Source organism: Pleurotus ostreatus (assembly GCF_014466165.1).
Source record: "Pleurotus ostreatus strain PC9 chromosome Unknown scaffold_3, whole genome shotgun sequence".
NCBI classification, from domain to species: domain Eukaryota; kingdom Fungi; phylum Basidiomycota; class Agaricomycetes; order Agaricales; family Pleurotaceae; genus Pleurotus; species Pleurotus ostreatus.
Window position 1 is genome coordinate 2,271,069 of NW_023503158.1, and position 12,830 is coordinate 2,283,898.

Consider the following 12,830-nt stretch of genomic DNA (forward strand, 5'->3'; position numbering starts at 1 on the left):
CCCACCATGACACGCATTCGCGGTCTGCTCGCCGCACTGAACAGCGACGGAAGATATAAATTTAAGGTCGACTCAACTATAAACCGCGTACAGTTCCTCTATTAATGCGATGATCAGTTCAGGCCCCTGAGTTCGCTATAGACCATCTTGTGGTTGGGGGAGGTAAGTCCTTTCGAAACATGGCTGCAGTTAGAATCTAAATGGTCCCTTTTTCTAGGTGTCGTTGGTCTTGCGATTTCGGAGGCCTTGGTGAAGCGGTTTCCCGGGAAGACCACCTTCCTTGTTGAAAGAAATCCGCGTGTGGGCGAGGAAATAAGGTGAGTGATCATGCTTTCAAAGTGGGTAAGTGAGCTAATAGCAGTCAACCAAGCTCTCGAAACTCAGAGGTCATACATGCCGGTGCGCTCAACATGTTTGAGTCTTCCAAATTCCCACTTCATGGCATTGTCTGCCAGGCTTGTATTACCCACCGGACTCGCTAAAGACCAAGGCGTGCTTGGTGGGTCGGCAGCTACTCTATGAATTATGCGACCGCCATGGTATCGCATTCAAGAAGACGGGAAAGCTCGTTGTCGCCACAAAAGAGCAGCGTCCATATATCGAAGGCCTCCATGCCAAAGCACAGAAACTCCAGTGGCCAACTTTCGCTTCTTTACAACGACCTCCCAACTCTGTACTCCCAACAAGGCTACTCGATTCATCTGAGCTCCACGAAATGCAACCTGGCCTGTCTAAAGAGCTCGCGGCAGCACTGTGGAGCCCGGAGACCGGCATCGTCGACTCACACGGACTTATGGAAACACTGGAGAACGAGATTCTAGACTCAGACGGTGGGGAAGTGGTGGCTTCGACGCGGGTCGTGCGAGTCGATCCCCATACGCCTTCACCTACCTCCCCAGGCCACGGTTGGGTAGTCCAAATGGTGACTGGTGATTCCGCTGAGGGCGATTCGGTATTGGCTAGGACAGTTATAAACTCATCCGGCCTCTCGGGACCATTTCTTCTCAACTCCATTCTCCCGAGGACAGAACGAATACCGATGTACTACGCCAGAGGCTCTTACGCTTCATACCACGGCGCAGGCGTTTCCAACATCTCCCACTTGATATACCCTTGCCCGGAGACAGGACCAAACGCACATGCGTTTCAGTCCCTCGGGACGCACTTGACTCTGGATCTGCAGGGCAAAGTCCGCTTTGGACCAGACATCGAATGGCTGTCGCCTGCGAGTAAAACAAGCAACGAAGAAAACGAGGAATGTGTGGAAGGCGAGGAAACCATAGACTTTTGGAAAGAGCACCTCGTGCCGAACGAGTCCAGGATCGCAGAAATGCATGCTGCAGTCTCGCGATACCTCCCTGGAGTCACGGTCGATGGGATGCAGCCTGACTACGTGGGCGTCCGTCCCAAGCTAGTCCCCCCAGCAGGCGGATTCCAGGACTTCGTAATACGAACTGACTATCCCTCCAACATCAAAGGGAATAGCCCTATGATCTCACTCTTGGGGATCGAAAGTCCAGGGCTTACCTCAAGTCTCGCTCTGGGTAAAATGGTCGCAGGAATAGTAGAACAGCACAGAGGTGACTCAGACAATCTGGCGTAATGTGCCCTGCGTCTATTGTGAGATGGACTCAACTGTAGCACGAGCGTTGTAGAGATAGGATAGTGTAGGGCTCTAAGCACCCCGTGCCGTGACCTTCGGCTCCCATGGCTGAATCTTAGGTCCAGCAGTGTTATACGTCTTGAAAGCACCCCTGGTGCCAGTGAGGTTCTCTACCCAGGGCTAGAACAGTATGTTAGCAAGATGTTTACGAATAACAGCTCGTAGGCGTACAGCTTGCCAAGGAGGAGTCAAACTCTTCACCACCGCGTCTTCAGTGGGCGGGCTCTGGCGGATGTGGTGGATCCACGAATGCCATTCAGGCGGGACTTGTGAAGCGTGGAATTCGTGCTGGAAATCCATATTCATCAGCATGAAGGCCAATCGTGTATGTGCGTTTTGCCGGATACCTGAGCATAATCCACCCAGCGGTGACGACCTGGAGGAGGAATTCAGATCAACGTGTAGGGATCCAAGCGTCAACGACGATGCCCACCTGGAATCTCCTCCTCTGGATTTAAATTCTCAAAGTATCTATTGCCGAACCTACGCAGGAAAGAAAGGAGGATATAGTTTCTTAGGGAACCAGTAAGTCCGAGAATTGCAACGTACTGGTCTTTTCCGACAAAGCGACCGTATTTCGCATCGCCAATATACTGCATCTGCCTCCACCACTCCTTGAGTCCAGCTCTGCGCATATTGCGCAGTGTTCGAACGAGTGAGACCATGGTTGCTTACAGCAAGTGTTGATTGTGGGTGGTTCGTGGGCGGGCTGAACGGGAAAGGGTCGGTTTGTCTTTGTTTGTTACTTCCAAACTAGGCGGGAAAGGGTAGATTTGTCTCTGGCAAAGCGCTAACCTTGCAAGTCCCTAACCTCGACTTGTTATCAAATGACTGCCACACCCAGAGGGCACCAGGAGTCAATCAAAGGTGCAGAATTTTTCTTTATGAACAGCAGCCCCTGAACCTAGCCCCTATACTATGTCCATAAAAGGAAGGATCTCAATAGGAGGTGATTTCAGGGACGGCGACACACTTGAATGATAGATTGGCAGACACGGAACAGACGTGCTGGTGGATCTATCCGGTCCCGAGCAGTTGTGGGAGTGACAGGATGCGAGCCACTATTTTATTAATAGCCGGTAGCCAACAATGAGGGAAACAATTACCACTGTTCCTCGAGACCGATGCTTTGATCGTTCACGATCAGCGCGCCACCGAGAGGGTTGAGGTAGTGAGGCAATATCTAAATTGAACGAAGACCCCAATGCGATGCACCTCCACGGGTGCCGACAGTTGGTGGACAGGAGATGCCATCTAACGTACTTTACGGCGTTGCGACGATCAATACGATGCGTGAGAGATAATAGGCACGTGATCAGCCAACCACAATAACAACTTCAAGTGCACTGGGTTTCACGACAACCATCTACGACCCCGCACGACACATGAAATCTCTGCGAAAGTCCCTCAACGGGACGAAAGAATCGCTGCGTTCCCAAATATCGACTCCTTTGCCTTCTGTTTCCAAGCCCCCTTCATCTATCTTGCCCCCTCAGAAAGTAATCCGTGCGCTCTCCGACTACAGACCCCAGGCGCCCCAAGAGCTCCCGTTCCAGAAAGGCGATTTCTTCTACGTGCTTGGGAATGTAGACAACTCAGGCGTATGGTACGAGGCGCACAACCCCGTCTCCGGAGCTCGCGGGCTGGTCCCGCGATCCATGTTCGAAGAATTCAATAAAAACAATGCTGTGTGAGTCGATTGTCCTCGTTCTCGCCCAACGATTTTTAACGGCATCAGCTCTCGAGTCTCGCAATCAGGACCCCCTTCAAGCCGTCCTCTGCAGCCTATACAGCCCGATCGACCGCCACCAGGTCCCAAACCCAAGACGAACGTCTTCTACGCCGTTGTACTGCATGATTTCGAAGCGGAGCGCACGGACGAGTTGGATGCGAAGACGGGGGATCCGATTTCTGTGGTAGCTCAGTCGAACCGCGAGTGGTTCGTTGCGAAACCCATAGGAAAGATTGGACGGCCTGGTCTGATCCCTGTGTCGTTCGTGGAAGTTCGAGATCCTGTAACCGGGAACGCTATCACGGATGTGAATGCGTTGATGGATCGGGGGGACGTGCCGAAGGTGGAGGACTGGAAGCGGGCGATGACGACGTACAAGCAGAACAGCATCGCTCTCGGTGTGATCGACGCTCCCAATCGCGACTCTGTCCCATATTCGCCTAACGGTCCTTATTCATCGATGGATCCCACAATAAATGTCCAAGCGGCAACACCTTCGCCGAATAGAACACACGGACCTAACTCAGATCAAACACAACGACTCTCATCAATCGACACTTTTCCAGAGGGCATCCTGCTTTCCGCCAACGTGATTTCATTCCACTACGAAATGGATGAATTTTGGTTCAGAATAGATGCCGTTTTCCAACCATATGGCCCTCCCGGCACGCGCACCCTCCCCCCTGCGAAACAACTCGTCCTTTTCCGAGTGTACAATGATTTCTACGATTTTCAAGTGTCCCTGCTGAATACCTTCCCACGTGAAGCAGGCAGAGAACCACCGCATCCCCGGATTTTGCCATACATGCCCGGTCCAGCAGACGAGATAGACCAGGAGGTGACTGCGACGAGACAGGTCGAGCTGAACGAGTATCTCTGCAAGCTGTGCGAACTTAGCTCCGTGGGGGCAAGGTATATTCTGGAAGACAGCGTGATCCGGGAATTCCTACTGCTCAAACCAGGTGATGTTGAGAGTGATACGGCGGCACGCACGGAGGAGGTGGAGGCACTGTTCGCGCAGAATTACGACGAGGCCACTCTGGATAGACAACAGGTTGCGGATGTCCAGAACGGTCTGGGACGCTTGAAAGTGGGCGATAGGGATGGAGGTAACAAGAGCGATGGTTCGGAGTACGAGGATGAGGGTTACGCAGCATCACCCCAAAGGGCGAATCAAGACGGTGCCTATGGTAATGAACAATGGAACGAGCGTCGACCGTCCTTCGCAGACAGCACACATTCACTGCGACACCAAGCCCACGCACACAATCACCAGCGGAACGAGTCTCCGTCACCTTACGGGCATGCTTCATCTCGATCCAACTCTCCCCTCCCCAACAACACCAACTCCTCGTATCCTTATTCCCAATCAGCCTCGACTTCGTCTCTCCGTTCTTCACAGGCATCGTCTTTCACTGGGCGATCGCGGTCACATTCTACAGCTACCTCGAACCTCACCAACCCCACTATATCCGTCGCGAACCCGCAGACGGCTTTTGTGAAGATCAAGGTCTTCGACGGTCTCTCTCAGGAACTCGTCGCCATTCGCGTGCATCCGAAAGTCACGCACGCCGAGCTACTCGAGAAAGTGCAGGCAAGGCTCGGCGGCGAGGTGTCTATGCTGAAATACCGGGACAGCCTCAGCAACCAGCTCTGCCACGTCGACTCGGACGACGAGCTGCGCGCCTGGATGGACGGGACAGATAGATACATGCTGTATGCCGATTAGGCGGCCTTTGGCCTTCTTCCTAGATTGTGCCAGCATCCTTCCCTTCCTCTTCCTTCCTCCTCCCCGCACCCTTCGCACGTTTCATCCATTCCTTCGTTCGGTTTGCTTGTAGGTGTAGGTCTACCCTGTATTTCGGGATCCATGTTTACAGCCCGGGATGGGACGGGCTGAGTTGGACCACTTTAGTGCTTACTTTATTTTCTTCATTTCGTGTATTCGATGCTTGATTAGTGTTAAATTCGTACGTACTCTATGTAACTTGTATTCTCTCCATTATATATGTGTGTACGGCTCCTTGTGTACTGAATGAAGTATACCTACGTTGATGTAATTAAAGTAGGGGTTTAGGGGACGTTCGGCGCTATGAAAACACAACATCGCCAAACAGTCTCGTTTTCGTTCCGACGCGTCTGAAGTCTCCGACGTGAATTCAGACCCTCGTTCTACAACCATGGCAGTATGTCTCCCGTTTTCTCCCTCTGCAGCTGCTGTATTGACGCTACATCTAGAGCCGCTGCGCATCATCTATTAGAAGTTTCTCCAGGTTGTCCCGGTCATGGTGCGTTCAAGCCAACATACCGTTTGCGCCCATGCTCATTTTCTCTCCCAGGCAAGCCCAAACGCGACCTTGTATACGAACTTACGCAGCAGCAGCTCCTGAATCGGCCACCTCAAGCGCAACTCCCCCGCCCCCTCCCGCCAAGTCCTCGACAGACCCTACCATTACCCGGATAGTGGACGACATCTCGGGGCTGACTCTGCTACAGGCTGCCGACCTTGTTACTCTGCTGAAGGTTGTTGCTTTCTCGTTGCGAGCTTCTATTACTGACTTCTTCGTGTAAATCAGTCCCGCCTGAATATCCAGGAAATTGCGATGCCCTCTGCTGCTCCCATGGCTGCAGCACCGGCTGCCGCTGAGGAAGTCCCCCAAGAGGCGAGTCAACCAGGAAATTCGTGTAGAACCCAACAGCTGACTCTTCCACTCCTATATAGGAAAAGCCTAAGGAGAAAACCGTCTTCAATGTGATGCTCGAATCATTCGACGCGGGCGCAAAGCCAAAGATCATCCGAGAAGTCAAGGCACTGGTCCCCAATCTCACTCTCATTGACGTGCGCTCTATCATTCCATTTGCTCATATCCTCGCGTGCTGACGCGCCCCCCTTCTGCGCAGGCTAAGAAGTTCGTCGAGTCGGTGCCTAAGGTTCTCAAGGAAAACCTCCCTAAAGAGGACGCTGAGAAACTCAAGGCTGCCTTTGAAAAACTGGGAGCGGTCGTCAAGCTCGACTAGACGTCGCAGCGTACCTTATCCCGTCGCGTTTATATATTGCTGAAATTAATCTCGCTTGCTTTGACTGTTCAATGGGATTTGAGTTTCGCAGAAACATTAGTAACAGGTACATAAGATTGCTCGATACTGCCACGAGTCCAAAGATGTGTTAAGGAAAGTGAGTGTAACTAATCCTCTGAGAGATATCGGTACTCGAAGCGGAAGTCTGCTTTCTTCCGTTGACACCATGAACCTTCCCAGTCGAAGTATACATATACCCCCTGCTCATACTCTTCAGTGATGGCTTGCGGTTCTGAGTGTCTTTGGAACCACGTAAGGTACTTCACATGGAAGCGCCAAGACTGTCGCTTCAATTCCTTTGCTGCGAGATACCTTCGCAGAGAATGAGTTACGGCTTAGAACATAGGGTGAAGAGACGCACTGCTGGTATGTCCCTGGAAGGAAGTAGAACACGTAGAAGAGCGTCTCCACGTCTAGTTGGGAGAAGATACCGGCCGTGTTTAGTAAAGGATGAGGTGATTGTGGGTAATAAGGTGGCGTTTGGAACGGCGTTCGAGGGACATAATACTTCGGTCTGAAGGTGTAACTACGATAAGCCAGACAATGATGCCACACGGAGTAAGCTACTCACTTTGCAGTGTCTTGAGGTTGAGGCATGTTCGGGTAACCTCCTTCCAGCATTTTGTGCACCTGGTCTAGGTTCGACATCCGCATAGCAGCTGCAAAATTGTCATTCGAACTCTACGGACAAACCCAACGACAAACCCACCCTTCTGCTTAACTCCTTCAAACGAGGTCACCAAGTCAGACAAGGAGCCGGGGAAGGCGCTTGCAGTAGAGGATCGAGGTGGCGGCTGCGATTGGTTTGTCGACGGAGGTCTCGCGCTAGCCACAGGCAATTGCTGCTGAGAGGTAGGCATCTGGGACGTAGAGGCTTGCTCTGGTCCTTGGGGGATCTTGACGCCAGGCGGGAACTGCATGGCTTGTGCTGCGGAGGGACTAGGCGATGGGACATCAGTGGGATTTGGTGGTGCTGCCAGAGTCTGCGTATACTGCGCTTGCTCTGGAAGGGGAGGCGCTGCTGATGAAGGCATGGCTTGAGTATTCTGTTGCGATGTGCCGTTCAATTGTGAAAGTGTGGCCGAAGTGAGGAGAGGTGATGATATCGCCTGCGTAACAATGAGTCAATGGAGGGAGATGTCAGGACACTACCATACCGGTTTATTGGGAAGCTGTGACGGTACGAGCGGCGATGATATCGAAGCTATAGAGAAAGTGAGGAGATACAAGCAGAATGTATTTGTTGACTTACCTTTCCGACGCTGGGGGGAAGAAGCGGCAGCGGGGGCACCAATAGAACTTACCACAGCGTCTGACAATGCCGGGGACTCTTGTCCTGAGTAGAACGAGCCATCAGGCTGCTGTGACACTGAAGCTGATGATGACAACATGGGGCTGGTGACAGAAGGATGTGTCAAACTCGGAGACGAGGAGACACCAGACAACGAATCTTGTGTAAGCGACGACGATACCGGAGGCTGTCCTGAAGATGAAGCAGGTAGATGAGAAGACGAAGTAGCAGGCGCTTGGGATGCTGGCGTCGTTGTTTGCGTCGTCAGTGGTGTTGCAACTGCTGCCGCTGCAGCGGCAGCATATCGTATAGGTGTCATATTCGATCGAGCCGGAGTGGTTGGGGGTACAGCCTTAACGGCAGGTTGTGAGAATGCCGGTGTTGGTGAGGGTTTACCTAACGGAAGAATTATGATGGGTATAATCTAGGATACGCGTGGTACTTACTTTCAGCTATCGATTGTTCTAACGCGCATCAAGAGCTCAATGAGCAAATGCAAGGCTTCAATAAGTAAGGACGTACTGCGCAATTGTAGTGTTGCTGTCGCCTTCCTCAATATGGGACTTTCGTCACGTTTACTACTCGTTATACTCTCTTCATCGTGTTTCTTCGTTGACGGTGTCCGAGGAGGTAGATCTTCTCCTGGATCAGGACTGGGTTTAGGCTTGGCCAGGGCAGGGTCTTTACCTTCACTAGCTTCATCAGAGTCCTCACTGCCGTCCTCATCTTGTACCAGGCCGAACTTCTCCTCCTCTTCGTCCAAGTTCAGCTCATCATAAATGCCCTCATACTCGTCGAAATCCTCATCCTAAATGTAGGAACCCCGTTAGCGACGTGCGGACGCGACAATGAATAAAGTCGCGTACCGTATTGCTTTCCACGAAATACTGCACGTCGTCTTTCAGACCCATGACCTTCTCCGCTGGTAGCGAACCATTATTGAGCAGACGGAGGACGATTTCCAAGCGACTAATATGCCATTTCCGTCTCTCGTTCAGGCGCTCAAGTTCCTCCAGGCGTCCAGCCGCGTTAGATGTACCCTTCCGCTTCTTCCCAGTTCCTTGCAATGCCTCCACTTCTGCCTCCGTCCCCTCCACCTGCATCTGAAGCTCTTCCACTTGTGACTGTAGCCAACTTGTTGCCTCCTCCTTTTCCTGCTCCTTCGGATCGAGTTTCGCGGCTTGTATGAGACCTTCTTTAGAGAATGCCTTTGTCTTCATCTCCTTTTCGCAAGCCTTGAACTTCTCCATTTGCTGGTACGAGGGGTTACGGTCAGTACGCGGTGACCGTCCCCAACACCAAATCAACGGGCGTGTAGGAGTATATGGGACGATCCCGGCCGAGCTGAATACATATCAAGTCGTATAGATCACTCACTGTTTCAATAAGTCTGCGGTTCTCCAACAATACCGACTTGTCCTTGATGTCATTACTGGCAACCCAAGTCTTTATTTGATCACGGAGACGTTGAAGCTTCTTTATCTGCGTCTTGAGGTCGTTTTCAAGCTTCTCCTTCTGAGTCTGGTTCGTTGACGACTGCATCTTGTCGTATATGCTCTCAAAGAGCTCAACGCCCTCCGAGACCTTCTTTAGGGTTCGGTCAATTTCCGCTGTCGTACGTGTCAGAGAGTGTGCGTATTGCGATGTGCGGAAACTCACATTGTAGCTTTCTTGCCGCCATAGCAAGCAATGTCCTCAATATATAGAGATAGAGATAATATTTGGAGGCCTTTACAGAGAGCACCCAACACCAAGCGTTAAGAGCAGTCGTGCATTACGTAAGTCATTTCCACACGCCCCTAGAGTCCCCTGAAAATAGGAGTACCATCTAAAGGACTCGAAAAATGTACATGTATACGCCAGGCATATTTCACAGAACACTACTTATACATACAAGAAGATAGAGTGAGGCAATTTAACGAATAGAGATACGAGAAGGAAGCGACATCGTCCCAATACTCTCCTGCTTCTCATGAACGACTTTGACGGGCTGGGGTCGGTGGCACCAAAAGAAGAGTGCATGTAAAATGTCCTATGAGGAATCAATTATCACTGTTCAATGATTTAGTCCAAGACTTATAGACCTACCCTCTGGGTTCCAAAGATAACGATGACAACAGTGGCAGCTGCCAGATGTTCCAAGTAAATGAGTACATGTGTGTTGATATCAGAAGAATATGCGACGAACCAGTTGAGATCATCAAATCTGGAACAGGGCTCCGCGGTGTTGTAATCGAGAGCAGACTCAAGCTGTCGAGCATGAGTATGAGTATGAGAGTGATATTTCTACAGGATATTTCTACGGTGAGGACTCACCTCAGTGCAATCATGACATAGAATCCGAACGCAATGATGCGGATGGGGAAACTTAGATCAATGATGGAGGAAACCTTTCCACCAGTTCGCTTAATGGTACGAGACAGGCGGTAGAGGTAGACCACGGTCCAGACTACGTTGTATCTCAGTGAGAATATGCGGGGGAATTAGATCACACTGACTCTCAAGGATCACGGTTGCCAGGAGAATCGAAGCTGCAACCACAGTCATGGTGTCGGTCCTGTATATCTTCGCGTCAGATTATTCTCATGGTGATATCATGGGCGGGAATGGCGCACAGCGGGTCTGCTTCCACAGAGCAGTAGAAGAATCGCCTATTGCGCGAGATCTTGGACGGGTTTGAGGCTCCCACCTGTATAAGTAACTGTAAGTGGATAAACCATTCATCGCAGTGAAGTATTCTCTACGTACAACAGCCGTCGCGATGACGGTCAGTAGGAGGGCCACATAAGGCGCGATAAGCAACTATTAAACAATCCTTTAGATCAGAAACCCGTCGTCCGTGGATAGTGCTCACCAGCCACGTCCTGAGGATACCGTCACCTGGCGTCAATTTCTCGCCAAGGTACGCCTTGCGGACGCTGAGAAACATCTGATGAAACACGAAATGAGAGTTAGGATCAGATCCCAATGCGATACGGTATTCGGTTTACCTGTAGAACAAGTGCCAAGGTCGCCGTTGATGTCCTTAATAGGAATATCGGTTGTTGACAACAGGGAGTATGTGGCTTGGTACACGTACATCGGAGGCATGCCGTAGATAAGCGCGGCTTGGAACAAACAAAGCATCTTTGGTGGTTCCTCGCCACTTTGCTTGCCTGCATATAATCTAAGCGAAGCTCAGTGACGAACAAGGGAAAGGAGATGCGAACGTACAGCAAGGTCGACGATCTAGAAGTACCATAGATTGATTCCATCATGAGGAGCTCAAGTTTGGATTGGTGAAGGACGCACATGCCCACTATTATCCACACCACTAGCATATTCAGGAATGCCGCACTTCGTTGTATCTTCTTCGAGAGCATGATGACAAGAAGAAGAAGGGGGAGACCGAAGTGAGATGGCCAGATGTTGAGCACCAGATATGCAATCAGTTCACTATGATTACCATTGACGATGTTAAATGGCACGTCAATGGGGCGGTCAGCTATTAATAACGATTATAGGCTGAGAGAAGGCTGTATCATAATAAGGAATAGTGCGCACCAGACGTTGTTGTTCCATTGGATGAACTCATGTTATGGTTAATCCTGGGAGGAAGCAAGTCAAAGGCACGACAATGAACGGAAAGTCGACGTCGGCGAAGCCAGCTTCACAACAAGGTCAAGGAAGTGGGGGACCTGCCTGCCAGAAAACGAATGGAGTCAAAGGGAGTGTGTGAGGAACGAAAGAGAAAAGGATGTCGAGGCTTTGTCATTCTGGATCTGCCATATGATGCTGTCGGCTGAAGCCTATGATACGGATTCCCAGCGCCGGGCCGCATGACCTGCAAATGGAGGCAATTCCATCAGTGTTTGATCGTCACAAGAGAGACAGTGTACATCAATGTTTCAAAATCTCCGAGACGAGGAGGAACTCTCTCAGTGAACTTTGCCAGCATCGAAAGCCCGTCACAGTGGAAGCTACTGCTTGCTAGGGTCCTACGGGCGCCTATAGATTCCCTCCTGGATGGCAGAATCATGAGGAGTTGCGATTCATAGCATTTGGGTGGTGATCACTTCCGGTAATGTTTTCACGTTATACTCGTATATCAGTAAAGGCCTAAAATCCCATCCATATAACCAGTGTCCCTTGATTTGATTCATGGTGAGTCAACGAGTCAACGAACCCCCTGACTGACACGATCACGTGAATCGGTCGATTAAACTCGGCGCATAAAAGTTGCACGGTTCAATGTTCCACTCGAACAACCTTTTGCCTTGTACCACCTTCACGCCGCTGTGATCCACCGTTGCTTGCTCCCCATCCAATATCTTCAACATGGCCACCATCAGCACACCCAACGACTCGCCTAATGCCACGCCCGTGCAGCCACTCCATAACCCCAACCAAGCCGCCACCGTTGTCGTTCCCAAAGCGCCGCTAGGAAACGTAGGAAACAAGGCTCCTGGTATGGGGGCTAAAGCGCTACTTGCAAAGAAGATGGCGAAGTCGCAGTGCGTCCATATTTCCAAATGGCCTCGGCCATTACTCACTGTTCGCAGCAACCCCAACTTCATATCGCCCACCGACAACATGATGACTCCTTGCACGCAGAAACTCAACGCAGCCAAGAAGAAGCACTTTACAAAGTAGGCAGTCACCACATATTAGCAGTCATAGTCATTGGTCATTGATCGCTTCATTAGAGGAGCTAAACCAGTCCAACTCTTTGCACAGAAGGAGGAATCAAATGACGAGGAAATGTCGGACGATTCAGCCAGCAAGGACAAGAAACCAACAGACATGGATGATGGAGAGAATCCCTTCTGAAGTTCGAACCATACCACTTCGAGTTCCACGTCCTTTCTCCGCGTACGGTCGGCTGGCCGTCCCTACGCACACATGTTATCACCGCGACACTTGAAATATCAGTGTCTGTATACCAGAGTGTTGTATCGTGTAACAATGCAGAGTGTCCCCTTGCGGATCGTCATATCTTGGTTTTCAAGTTCGAATTGCTGCGTTGCAACATCTGAAGCACGTGCGCGAAGTTGCGCGTTCATGATATCTATTGTCCACTCATCCAT

The 12,830-nt window shown here is 50.9% G+C and overlaps 7 protein-coding genes across 7 annotated transcripts; 4 read left to right on the plus strand and 3 right to left on the minus strand.

Annotated features, from left to right (window-relative positions):
• Positions 1-6: 6 nt before the first annotated feature.
• On the plus strand, positions 7-1,603 carry PC9H_005340 (uncharacterized protein; the record flags this gene model as incomplete). The annotated part of the gene is made up of 5 exons (XM_036774915.1): positions 7-66; positions 123-162; positions 218-317; positions 371-399; positions 456-1,603. 5 exons carry the CDS (start codon positions 7-9, stop codon positions 1,601-1,603), a joined length of 1,377 nt encoding a protein of 458 aa, XP_036633417.1.
• Positions 1,604-1,675: 72 nt separating this feature from the next.
• Positions 1,676-2,328, minus strand: PC9H_005341 (uncharacterized protein; the record flags this gene model as incomplete). The annotated part of the gene is made up of 5 exons (XM_036774916.1): positions 1,676-1,783; positions 1,835-1,951; positions 2,011-2,039; positions 2,097-2,146; positions 2,213-2,328. The coding sequence occupies 5 exons, from the start codon at positions 2,326-2,328 to the stop codon at positions 1,676-1,678; spliced, it is 420 nt and encodes a 139-aa protein (XP_036633418.1).
• A 720-nt stretch (positions 2,329-3,048) lies between these two features.
• Positions 3,049-5,124, plus strand: BEM1 (bud emergence protein 1; the record flags this gene model as incomplete). Its single annotated transcript, XM_036774917.1, has 2 exons — positions 3,049-3,353; positions 3,402-5,124. The coding sequence occupies 2 exons, from the start codon at positions 3,049-3,051 to the stop codon at positions 5,122-5,124; spliced, it is 2,028 nt and encodes a 675-aa protein (XP_036633419.1).
• Positions 5,125-5,575: 451 nt separating this feature from the next.
• PC9H_005343 (uncharacterized protein) lies at positions 5,576-6,413 on the plus strand (the record flags this gene model as incomplete). The annotated part of the gene is made up of 6 exons (XM_036774918.1): positions 5,576-5,581; positions 5,634-5,683; positions 5,735-5,918; positions 5,972-6,046; positions 6,118-6,234; positions 6,297-6,413. 6 exons carry the CDS (start codon positions 5,576-5,578, stop codon positions 6,411-6,413), a joined length of 549 nt encoding a protein of 182 aa, XP_036633420.1.
• A 167-nt stretch (positions 6,414-6,580) lies between these two features.
• NOT5 (general negative regulator of transcription subunit 5) lies at positions 6,581-9,445 on the minus strand (the record flags this gene model as incomplete). Its single annotated transcript, XM_036774919.1, has 11 exons — positions 6,581-6,785; positions 6,835-6,987; positions 7,045-7,132; positions 7,183-7,582; positions 7,631-7,677; positions 7,726-8,160; positions 8,287-8,406; positions 8,458-8,572; positions 8,631-9,017; positions 9,142-9,374; positions 9,424-9,445. 11 exons carry the CDS (start codon positions 9,443-9,445, stop codon positions 6,581-6,583), a joined length of 2,205 nt encoding a protein of 734 aa, XP_036633421.1.
• Positions 9,446-9,679: 234 nt separating this feature from the next.
• On the minus strand, positions 9,680-11,338 carry PC9H_005345 (uncharacterized protein; the record flags this gene model as incomplete). Its single annotated transcript, XM_036774920.1, has 12 exons — positions 9,680-9,796; positions 9,853-9,890; positions 9,953-10,014; positions 10,081-10,213; positions 10,263-10,321; positions 10,380-10,453; positions 10,513-10,566; positions 10,619-10,693; positions 10,755-10,788; positions 10,844-10,930; positions 10,978-11,248; positions 11,308-11,338. 12 exons carry the CDS (start codon positions 11,336-11,338, stop codon positions 9,680-9,682), a joined length of 1,035 nt encoding a protein of 344 aa, XP_036633422.1.
• A 743-nt stretch (positions 11,339-12,081) lies between these two features.
• Positions 12,082-12,573, plus strand: PC9H_005346 (uncharacterized protein; the record flags this gene model as incomplete). The annotated part of the gene is made up of 3 exons (XM_036774921.1): positions 12,082-12,257; positions 12,306-12,392; positions 12,450-12,573. The coding sequence occupies 3 exons, from the start codon at positions 12,082-12,084 to the stop codon at positions 12,571-12,573; spliced, it is 387 nt and encodes a 128-aa protein (XP_036633423.1).
• Positions 12,574-12,830: the final 257 nt, after the last annotated feature.